The sequence below is a fragment of the Falco punctatus genome, assembly GCF_963210335.1.
Source record: "Falco punctatus genome assembly, chromosome: 6".
Lineage (NCBI taxonomy): Eukaryota > Metazoa > Chordata > Aves > Falconiformes > Falconidae > Falco > Falco punctatus.
In genome coordinates, this window is record NC_137585.1 from 48,636,106 (window position 1) to 48,648,302 (window position 12,197).

The 12,197-nt window shown below is 37.8% G+C and overlaps 1 protein-coding gene across 7 annotated transcripts in view; it reads left to right on the plus strand.

The window, feature by feature from the left end:
- Positions 1 to 12,197, plus strand: part of IMMP2L (inner mitochondrial membrane peptidase subunit 2) — a 483,477-nt gene that overhangs the window by 397,842 nt on the left and 73,438 nt on the right. For 4 of the 7 annotated variants that reach the window (XR_013929243.1, XM_080394188.1, XM_080394189.1 and 1 more), the window contains exon 6: positions 1 to 12,197. This exon is cut by the window's right edge. The exons of 2 other annotated variants lie outside the window; for them this stretch is intronic. Coding sequence is in view for 4 of the 5 variants with exons in the window: in XM_080394188.1 (XP_080250314.1) it covers positions 1 to 162 (162 nt within the window). In the remaining variant the exon portion in view is untranslated. One more of the 7 variants, XM_080394190.1, reaches the window with a different exon arrangement.

The following is a 12,197-nucleotide window of genomic DNA, read 5'->3' on the forward strand; positions in this document are numbered from 1 at the left end:
GTATATCAAAGCACTTTCAAAAACATCCCGACTGAGTTCAGTGCTACTGCAGTGTGTGAGCAGGCAGCTGCAGCAGCCCTTCAGAACTGCATATTTGGTAACAGCACAAAGACAGACATTTCATCTCGTGTAACGATAGAAGGTATGTTGAAAGGATTGTGAAAATGTGTGCAAGGGATTTCACTGTGGGAAAACAAGTAAACAGACAAAACCATAAAAAATGTGTGAGAAGCATAGCATGTTTTAAAACATTTTCCTCATGTATAAAAGATTATATGATTGCAAGATGTTTCATGCTGAAGAATTTTCTTGTCTAAATAACCTCTTCTCTCTCAACTTAGTCCATATGAAACTTTCAAGATCACCAGAAATTTAAAACTGACATCATGTTGTGCTCTTAGCCATCTCTGCAGAGAAGACAAAGAAGTAAAGCACTGCAGATACTGAATTATTTTTCATTACTGAATGTGGCTGTTTCTGTGTGCTCTGAAAAGTATAAACTCCATATAGATTTGGCATTGCTAATGTTCATTCTCTACCTTTTTGTGGAGCTGACATTTAGCAGCGGTCAGATTAGCACCTTTCCTCTGAATTAATCATATATTTAATATATGGCTATCTATATATTAATGATTTCACTTTTGGTTGTTCTGACAAATTTGTCATATTCCTAGTGTTTGCTTTCAAGTGCAGGCTAATAGACTGTCCCAAGGCAAGCACTGTGGTCGGAGGTGCATCTGAAATGTATATGTAATATTTTTGTAGTAGTGATAGAAATCTTGATAAACTAAAATTTCTTAAGAATGCTTATCAAAAAGCTCAAAACTGTAATTTCAAAAAAAATGTTGTGCAAAAAAAAAAAAATTATAAATTACAGAGAGGTAAGGTGTGGATTTAAATCTGTATTTGTAAGAAGGCACTTAATAAGAGGTCTAACTTTCAATAGTGATACCTGATTCTTTCCATTGATAAATATTCTATAGAAAATCAGGACATTTATTGAAGTCCAGTGAACACTGAACCTAAGAACCCTCTTAAATCTTGCATTTATAAAAAACCCTAACCTATTTTTTACTTTTTTCCCTGTGTTCCTGTCTCCCTTCACTTTTTTCTCCCTCCCTTTTTTTCCAGGAAAAATGAAAATAAATTTCCTTACAATGAATTTCATTTATTTATTGCCTTCTTATTCTCTAACTGAGGTCAATCTCAGTTTTTTTGTCAAATCTTATGAATTGCATTAGCTAACTTTTTTATTGGTAAACAGCCTTCTGGATCCATCAGCCATTTTTTTTTTCTTCCTTTTTTTTCTTTTCTTTCTTTTCAGTGCTTTGAATTGCTGAAATGGAAGCACAGCCAGTTTTCAGTCACATGTCTTGAACCACAGGAAGAAAGGCAACTCAGTTGTCTAGCTGTTCCCTGAGGAACACTTCTCATTCTTCCTAATGGAGGAAGCAGCTCTCAGACCTTGAGATTCGGAATCTCATTTGGGCTATTAGAGGTTCAGAGGTCTTGTAGGCTAACTTTCAAATATTGCCTATGGTTCTCAGTTTGTTCCACTAAATTCTCTCTGAAGAGTCACTATTTTGGCTTTACATAGTGACTTTATATTACAGATATTTATACTACATTTTAATTTTCCTTTTTTTGTATCACATTTGATTCTCTGCGTGTTATATTCTCAAATGTGAGTCAGTCTATGAGATATTCAGAATGGAAAGTGTATGTTCACATATCTGCTAAAGCTTCATACAACTTGGGAACTCCGTAGGAATTAAGAAAATACATTTTCTAAAATGATGAAACATGACATTAATATAGAAAATGTCGGTCACTAGTTATATTTTGTCAGATAAATATTTGCTGTGGCAGAGTTCAATGCTTAATAATACATTGTTCTTTTCAGTACTGTTTAAAGTGCACATGATTCATACTGAACCTTTATCTTAGCTGATCGTGTAAGTAGGCACTTAGCATTTTCCTAAACCAAATCTCAGTTCAGAAGTTTAATACACTTCCATATTTACAGCAACAGAGAATAATATTCTGGCTTCTCCAGAGATTTATTTATTTCAGTAGTATAGAAAAGGTTTATGCTGCAATTGCTGCAGTTTTACAAGATCTACTGAAACATTATTTAACAATGAACACTGTGATAATGCTGGATTTGCATATATTGGAAAAAAGTTTCCTATTGAAATTCAGTTTAGAATTAAAAAGTGTGTTTCCTAGGAGAATGAAAACATGAGAGGCAATGTTGCCTGATATAAATATTAAACTTTGCAAAAATGCTTTTATTTGGAGATATGTAGTGGTAACATTTTAGTAAAATATCAAATGTTAAATTTCCAACTTTTTGCTTTTTCTTTATCTTCTAAAAGTTTTAAAAGAAAGATCTTATAACAATTTTTAAAATGTTATTACAATATTATTAATTTACATGTATTTTAGTTATAAATACCAGCATAAGTAAGTACTGATAGAAAAGATATATTATCTAGGACTGTCTGAATCCCTTCTAAGATTGTTGTGAGATTTGTCCAAACTCAATTAACTTTTCAAATGTTTGCAGAGAACCAGTTTTGTCTAGATTTTCTCACACTTTTTAGTAAGATGAGGTTTCAAAAGAAAAAGTATACTTTACAATCATTTTCTCCATTCTATTTAGCAAGCTTTTAAACATTCCTCCTCTTACACAAATAAAGAGTCAATAGCATGAATTGGAAAAAGTGGCTATGGGAGGTACAGTCTTCTACCTTTAGGTACCTTTACGAATAATTTTTGGTCATATTTTTCAAATGTTAGCATTTTCTTATATTTGCAAATTCCCATCAATGTTACTTTATGCACCACTGGTACGGCATCACCTTGAGTATTGCATGCAGTTGTGGGCTCCACAATATAAGAAAGATATGAAAATATTAGAATGTGTCTGAAGGAGGGAAACAAAAGGTGGTGAAGGGACTAGAGGACATGGCTCATGAGGAGCAGCTGAGGATACTTGGTTTGTACAGCTGAGAGGAGTCTGAAGAGTGACCTCATTGCTGTCTACAACTTCCTCATGATGGGGAGAGGAGGGAGGTGCTGATGTCCTCTTTCTGGTGTTCAGTGATAGGACGTAAGGGAATGGCTTAAAGTTGCATCAGGTGAAGTTCAGATTGGGTACTAGGAAAAAAATCTTCACTAGGAGGATGGTGAAACAGTGGAACATTCTCCCAAAGAAAGTGGTCATGGCCCCAAGCCTGTCGGTGTTCAAGGAGTGTTTGGACAATACTTTTAGATATATAGTTTAACTTTGAGATTGCCCTGTGTGGAGTCAGGAGTTGGACTCAACGATCCTTGTGGGTCCCTTCCAACTGAAAGTGTTCTATGGTTACTTTTGGCATAGAGTGACATTTTGTACGCTGATCTAGTCTGACTGCTGCCACTCCTACTGTATAAAAATTACAAAGATAAGTAAGGTAGGACATCTTAGACTGAGTCTGGAAGTGTTTTGAATAGTGATATATTGATACTTGAAAAAATTCCAAGTCCTTCAGTAAGGTAAACCTGTATGCAACTTTTGCTGCTAAGAACATCAGCATTTAGTTTAGTTAGATTTCCAGATTCAAATACAGGTATGTATGACTATATTTTGCAGGCAATTAGAGATTGCTCTGATGTGAGTATTTTTAAGACTGACACATCAGGCCAGTTTTAAACTTTAAAACAAAATGTTACTAAACTTATTCATTAACAGCGCACTTCATGCTAATGTTTTTTTTTTACATGTTATTAATCATCATCACTAATTATACAAAGCTGTTAGTATTTATACTTACACTTACTTACTTGGTTTGTCATCCTTCTCCATCTTTATTCCTTGTGTTTGATATTTTAATGCTATTTTGGGACTACATCTGGCTGGTGACTGGTCACCAGCTGTGTTTCTCAGGGTTCAATTGCGGGACCAGTTCAGTATATTTACGAACAATCTGAATACAGGAATTGAACACACCATTAACAACTTTGCTGATGATACCAAACTGTGGTTTGCTGTTGACTCTTGAGGGACAACATGCCTTGCAGACAGTTGTAGATAGATTGGGGCACTGGGCTATGATTAGTGGGATGAAATGCAACAAGTTGAAATGCCAGATTCTACACCTAGGATGGAGTAATGCTGGCACAAGTATAAATTGGGAGAGGAGCTGATGGAGAGCAGCCCTGCCGAAAGGCACATCTGGTAGTGCTGGTCAACAGCAGGCTCATTATGAGTCAGCTGTGTGCCCTGGCAGCCACGATGGCAAACCACATCCTGGGGTGTACCAAACACAGCATAACCAGCTGGTCAAAAGAGGTGATTATCCTGCTGTATTGACTGTTGGTGCGGCCTCAACCTGGAGTACTGTGTGCAGTGCTGGGCCCCGCAGTTTAAGAAGGATGTGAAGGTCCTTGAATGCATCCAGAGGAGGCCAGCTCAGTTGGTGAAAGGGCTGCAGGGAACGTCCTGTGAGGAGTGGCTAAGGACTTTGGACCGGTCTAATTTGGAAAAAAGCAGCCTGAGGGGTGACCTCACTGCTCTCTGCAGCTTCCTGAGGAGGGGAAGTGGAAGGGGAGATGCTTATCTCCTGTCCCTGGTATCCTATGACAGGATGCCTGGGAATGGTTCAGAGCTGCACCAAGGGATGCTTAGACTGGACATTAGAAAGAATTTATTTACCAGGGGGGTGGTCAAGCATTGGAACAGGGATTGTAGAGAGGTGGTTTATGCCCCAAGCCTGTTTCAGAGGCATTTGGACAATGTCCTTAATAACATGCTTTAACTTTTTGGCAGCCCTGAAGTGGCTGGGCACTTGGACTAGGAGTTGTTGTAGGTCCCTTCCAATTGAAATAGTCTGTTCTGTTCTGTTCTAATTACAATCTTGATTATAATTCAGGTGATATTGCACAGCATTCTATTAGTCCAAGTAAATATTAACACTGGTTTTAATTTTTTTTTTTGCTTCCTCTCTGCATGAAACTTTTGTCCTGCTCCCAAAAGGCAGATTCCATCATGCTTGTCTTATTTTTGATTTTGCCATTCATCTTTCTTGTATATTTCACAAAGATGTCTATTTGCAGTCCTTTGCTTTTATTTTGTTCTGCCTAGCATCACTTGGGTGTCTCCTATGTCCTGTGTCTGCTGTTTGCCCCTTTGGTAGCCACATTGCTCATGTATTTATGTGAAATGCATGCACATTGTGTCTGGCTATGCATTCACAGAGTTACAAAAGACATATACTGTTGCTGGTTACACTATTTTAGTTGGATTACTTTTGGGCTCAAGGCAAAGGACATTAGTTATATTCTGATTTATGTTTTATAATTTATAATTTTTAGGTTCCCAGGCTTCTGTTTGGTTATATTACGTTACTTTGGCTGTTTAGAGGCTGAGCACTAAGCTCAACTAGTCATCTAAGGTCCCCTTTTCATCTATGACATCTCTAGAAGGTGATTCATCCCGTCGAAAAACAGGGATTTTAGATGGATGGGTGAATCATCCTCCAGAAGTGCTATGAACAATAGAGGACACTCAGTGACTAGTATAGGTTAGACAGCTCCTGTCAGATGAGAGGAATCCCATCTCTGTGGCACTCTCAGCCTTTCCACTGGCAAGCTGTTTCCATGTGCAGCCAGTTTTCTAGCAGTTCTCATACTAAAGCTAAGTAGGGAAGATCCTTCCCTGTTGAGTGCTGCAAAGGTAGATATTTATGTTTACAAAATTGCAAAATTTTATTGGCATTGTTGCATTTCAGGTAAAAATATAATTTGCTAACAAAACCAAATTCTAGATTCCTTTCTGTATTACCACTAATTAGTTATTCTCAGGAAGTATTTATTTTTGTTTTTCAGAGAAAATATGATGCACTTTTAAGGCTGGATTCACATTTTCTTATATTGGGCACATTTTCCTAGCTTATGCAGGGTGCTGAAGTATCCCTTTGCCTTTGCAAAACTTAAATCAACTCACTTAGTATTGTTTGCAGTGTCAGTCACAGTTAACCTTTTGAGTAATTGCAAATGTCAAAGGTCAGGGACAAATATCTTATCCTGAGTTTGGTTAAACCACTGCTATGGTTTAACAAAGACTAAAAAATAATAACTGAAGCCTACATCGTATGGAATGAATACTTTTGATCTCCTCTTGTATCTGTTTTATTTCCTTTGTCAAGTTAGAGCTCCTCACCTTTCAGTGCAAAATCCCCTGTACCACCTCTGCTCTTGCTGCATTGCTGCATGCTGCTAAGCTTAAGCTGTCTCTGCTTTTCACAGTTGTGCAGCTCCAGTGTTTGATTTCATTCCTTCCTCTGTACTGCTGTGTCTTCGTTTCTGCCTTGGGATCTCTTTTTACTCTGGCAAAATCTTTGCCTTGTCCGTTCAGACTCCTAATCAAATTATGTTATTTTATGATCAGCCTCACAGAAACAGCATCTTTTTTTTATGATCAGCCTTACAAAAACAGCATCTGTCTTTTTAACTAGGAATGAACAAAACAGAGAATAAAAAAAGAAGGTGATCGCATGTTTTATAAACTCTACACATCTATGCTTTCTAAAACCTATAATAACATGAATTCTTACAGCAATGTGTGGTTTGGATCACAAAACTTTGGTGCAAGGCCTCTGCCATCTTTTATAAGCAGTGACCACACTTGGGAGTTCTTTGTAATCAATAAAGCACAAAGTAGTTTGAGAGCTGGTTTTAATCGTGACTCTTCAGGCTTTTAGATGTGCTGTGACCAGGGGCTGGAGCTGGGATCTGAGGCATCCTAGTACTCCTGGTGTCCCAGTCACCCAGTGTGGGAAGTGTTGCAGTCTCCTTGAGGTCTGTACACCTATGGCCATATGAACGGCCTTTTGCTTATCTTTGATTTGCCTTGAAATGGTAGGCTGGAAAGTGCCCATATCTCCCAGCTGAGGTATAGACTCACATTTGTCTTTCAGTCCCTTGAGTTCACCCGTCCTTTGGCATGGGATTGATAGTACTGTCGGGACACAGAAGCAGCTACTTTGTAACTAACTAGGATTTATTAGTAACAGTTTGTCAGTTTTTAATATTAGCATTACAGCAGCCAAAATGCAGAGATGTGCATGAACCCTGCTCTAACTGTGCTTAGGTTTTCTCAGTAATTTTTAAGTGCTCTCCATTTCTGCACTGTATGCAGATGCTTTTTTTTTTCAGCCTGTGCCTGCCAGTTGCAGCTGACAGCTTCCCCTTTTCTCTTTGAAGGGCAGACCTTTTAAAAGATCAGATGTCCTTTGATCTCAGATTTGGTAATTTTCCATGTTCTCACAAGTCAGCTGAGGGGCTCCTCCTTGGTTAAACTCTTAACTGTTATTTTGGAAGAATGTTCTAATTTGGTATATGATTTATTTTTGCTGAATAATTATTGTTATTATTTATCTAGAGATGATTTTACAAATATGTAAATGATATACACACAAGCAATTGTAGATTACTTTATTACAAATGAAATATTGTAAATGTAAATAGAATGCCAGTGTTTGTACAAGGCAGAGGTCCTCAGTTCTCCACAAGAATTTCACAAGAAGTTCCCAGCAGTAGAAGCCAGAGGACCATCCTGTCGAAGGAAGCCTCTCCTAGCTGCATTAGCACACTCCCCTACTGGGACATGCTGCCATCCTATAATACAGTTTGTCTGTGATTTTTCAGACAGCTTTCAAGTCATGTTTTCAAGACAATCTGAAATAGTTTTAGTGTGATGCTTTACAAACATCTTACAGCTAGCAGTTTCACTTTATTCACCCACTTTTAATTCTGACAGATTGAGCAACATACCTTTATGTCATTACTGTACTATGTGCTGTAGAAATATACAGAAACTTATTATCCTCTTCAAGAAAATTTCTGTTTAATTGATCATACAGAAATACACTTCAGTATCATATATTGGGATAAATTTATCCAAATGTTGATAAACAGCTATCCAGAATCCCAGAAAACTTAACGTCATCAATGCATTCCTCTGAAGAGTGTTCAAATACTCTACATGCTGTGGTCACCAAAAATGATCCTTATTCTTTAGAAATAAGTACATTCATATGCATCACACATTAAAAATGTACCAACTTGCGGCCATCTATTCTTTAGCTTCTATTCCCCACAGCGGTCTTTTTTATCCAAATATTTCTGTGCCAGTCTGTTTCCTGCTGGGAAACCTTTTATCCTGGTAACAATTAGTTGAAAATTGCTTAAAGAAGCTGACCTCTCTGTTTGGAAGAAGAAATGCTGTGATAGTCCCATTAGTCCTGATAAGAAATATGAACAACGCATTAGCAACAATTACTTCACAGGAAATGGGACTTTCGTATTTTCTATGTAATACATTCTGAAAAGTTTGTTTGGGGGAGGAGGATGGATAGTCAGCTAGCCGACTAACTGTATAAGTAGGTTTTTTAGAAATAGCCAATCTCCAAAAAAACAGAAAACAATCAGCTGCAAGATAATCTTGAAAAAGCGATGTGTATATACTGATTAGAATGTTTTTAAAGATAATTTGAAGGGGATTTGTGTTAATTTAGAATTGGAACTGTACAACCCTTGCTGGTGTAGGGCTGACAGTAATTTTTTACACTTTCCCTTACTGGTTTCTGAAGCGTAGCTGGGGATAAAGGCATATGGGTTGGAAGACTGCATGTTTGTGAATAGCCATCTGTTAGAGTATCCGTTGGGGATAATACATCAAAAGGAGATCTCAAAATGGACATGCTATGTCACCATTATAGTGATGTCTTAGTTCACAGAAAGGCTGAAATCATGACGTGGGAAAGTGTGAATTGCTCCTTGTCTTCTCTGAGGTGTTAGTTTTGGAGCCAATACTCACAGATTAAATGTCAACACTGTAAGATATCATGCTCTTTATCAAGGTAGCCAAAATTTCCAAAATGTGTGTATCCCAAAATCCCAAGCAATCTTATTTGCCAGATCCCAAAATGCACTCTGTTCAGCTCCAAAGCTATCAGCTTCTCTTCGATTTCTCTTACAGTTCCCTACTGTGTCTTTGATATGAAAACCTTAGCACCCTGGAAACTGAGCTAGAGTCAAACTAATTTAATAAAATAAATAATGTACATAGTACAGAACTGATTGCATTAGTCAGTTTCATATTTAATTCATAAAATTTTCCATGTTTTAATTTACTACTGCTGCCACTGCTGCTACAGAATTTACATTCTTCTTCACCACAGGTTTGCTGGAGAAAAAACATTTTCAGAGATAGAATACAAAATAGTAGGAAAAGTTAAAGGATTAAATGTGGAAGTAAGTTAAATGATGTCACTGTGTGGAAAACAGATAAAGTACTGCTGTCTACTAGCAAATTCTAATGCTTTAGGGAAGAATTTTGGAGTTTTGCAATAGATAAAACAAAGATTGGGCTTGTCCAAAACCATATTGTTATTATTATTATTGTTGTTATTATTCTTACAGCACCACATGATCACAAGTGTAATAAGCCCTTCACAGACAGACATAGTAAGGCCATTATTTGGTCCAGGTTTATGAAGGGTGCCCCACTATTGTAGCAGTGGGCAGTAGCCCCGTAGGCAGGGGTGCAAAGGTGCATCTGTGTGGACTGCAGTGTAGACCTGGACTTCACCAGCTTCTGGGGGGCACCAGAATTAGACCTGGTCCTGGAGCCACGCTGGCTTTCTGTTCAGAATTTTGGTAGGTCATTGCACCACATGTTTTTCTGAGCTTATTTTTTTAGATTACATTGAAAAAAAGAAACCCTTTGAGATCTCTTTTTTTTTCTAGTTGTCTTAAAAGGTTCACAGTGACTTGGGACAATATGTTTACTGATTTCCATCTGTGATTAAAGGTATGTTTAAATGGGGTGGCATATGTAGGTCTTATGCTGCCTTGTATATTTCTGGGTTTGCCAGTTCCCTGCATGCACCTGCTGGCCCAGATCACCCTCATCAGGACGCACTGCCCATGATGCTGCCTTCCTTGGCTTCCAGCTCCCCTGCCCTTTGGAAGCAGCTAGCCTTTTTGTTCCCTCATGGAGCTCTCTTACCTTACTTAAAGAAGCAGTTTTATTCCTACCTGCTTTAAAAAATAACATGCAACTTACAAAAGCAGAAAATATTATTAGAAGGATTTTCAAAGAAAATTTCAATCTGACTCAGCCCTCATGATTTAGATTTTCTAATTTCTGGCTGCAGGATCTAAGCTCAGTGTCCTGATTTGGCCAGGAGTTTTAGTTTGCAGGAAAAACAAAATGATTTTCAGTTACAGTTTTGTTCCCCCATCTGCCTCAGTTAAAGCTGCCTTCCCTTAACCACTGCACAGAACCTCAGCTATGAGGCTGCAGAACAATGACATTGCTCACAGAAAGTTTTTCCTTTCTTTAGAAAGCATAGTACAAAATCAAAAATAAACAAATACGCAGTGCAATATATTCTCTTCTGTTTATCTCTGCCAGTTTATGTTAGCAGAAATCCTACGTGTCTTTCCATTTTTTGTGTGTATTGTTTGGTGTACATCTAAGTGAATAGTTCTTCACATAGTGGTTCTTCTCTTGGTTGTCCATAGTAGTACCAGAGAGGTAGACTGGGCATAGGACAGGAAAGAGACGAAGGGAAGGAACCAAGAGTGGGGAAATTGAAAAAGACAAGAATAATCTACCTGTGATAGTCTCCTAATGATCACCTCTGTGAGCTGAGTACAGTTTGACCTGACCCTCTTCTTTTACTGGATGCCTTTGCTTTTGTCTCCTGCCCGACTGCATTCTTCATGTCGTTATAGCTCTTTGCTGTGAGAGAGGCAAGAACTACATGTCTTGTTTAGCAAACTGGCAGTCTTCACTCCCTGCCCTTGGGGGCTTCCTGCACCCTTTCCATCAAATACAGCCATTGCTGTCCCGTGGCCTGTGAACCTGAACTCAGATTTCCCAGTTGGTGAGATATCATGCTGTTTCTCACCATCTGGCAAGCCAGTATTTCCATCCAAAAAAGGTTTGGATTAGTAGCGTAATGGAGCTAATTATGTTCAGTGAGTGTTTCATGACATGCTATTATACCCAAACAAACAAGAAATTAATTGTGGAAATGTTTTCTCCAGTAAGTCCCTATTCATTTGATTCAAAGATACAGGACAATATGCATAGAGTGGTTTAAAAAGCATTGAAAAGACTATTTAGCACATACAGCATAACTGATTTCTCCATATGTCCTGAATTACAATTCTTTTGAGATTATAGATGGGCAAGTACTCATAATATCTTGGGTATCATTCATTTACAGAGGATTTCACAGCAAGTGCTATAATATAGTCCTGTTGTGGTACAGTTTCAGTTTTGGCTGTGAGGTTTCATAGTGAGTTTCCCAGGGAAAACAGTTCATTTACTATTTTTGTAAATAGTCTATACAAATGCTTGTTTGCAATTTTTATTTTTATTTCCTTTCAAACCAAACTACACAAAGATAATGTGTTCTTTTAGAAAATACCACAGATAAAGTTGCATACTGCAAACCAGAATTTATATTTGTGAGTCAAAGTTTATTACTTCTTTGAACTGAAGTTACTGTTTCTGTTACCACTTGTGGTTTGTTTTTGATAAGTTCCTTTTTTTTCTTCCCAACCAATATGTAGCTCTCTTTAAAAAGTTGAAATGTAGGTATATATTTCTGCTACAGATTTGTGATATCAAAGAAACACAGAAATGCAGGGCTGTTTAAAAGCTCAGTGGCAACCTAGGCTGCTCCCTGCATGGAGACAGGACCAAGTATTCCCAGACCTCCTTGAATGCCTGTCTAATCCGTTCTTTGAAGGAGACCTAACAACTTCTGTGTGTGTAGTTAGTTTTTCTTCACAAACCAAGATCTTCCTTGCAGTCATGTGTTTTCTTCTAGTCCTTTCTCTAGTGGAGATGGAGGGCAGCTAATAATTGCCTTTTTGTGTGTGATTTTACTTGCTAAAAGACAGTTGCTATATTTCCCTCAAAATTCCTTTTTCTAAGTTAAACAAAAACAATTCCTTCAAGACTTTCTCACAAGTCCTGAAGAAATTATCATTTGTGGGCATCTACTCCATACTTCCTTCCCAACTGATGTGCTTCTTTTCTAGTATCCCACATAACTGTGCACACTTCTTCAGGGGAAGCCCCATGAGTGCTGCGTAGAGAAAGATTATAGCCTTCTCTGTGTCACACACAA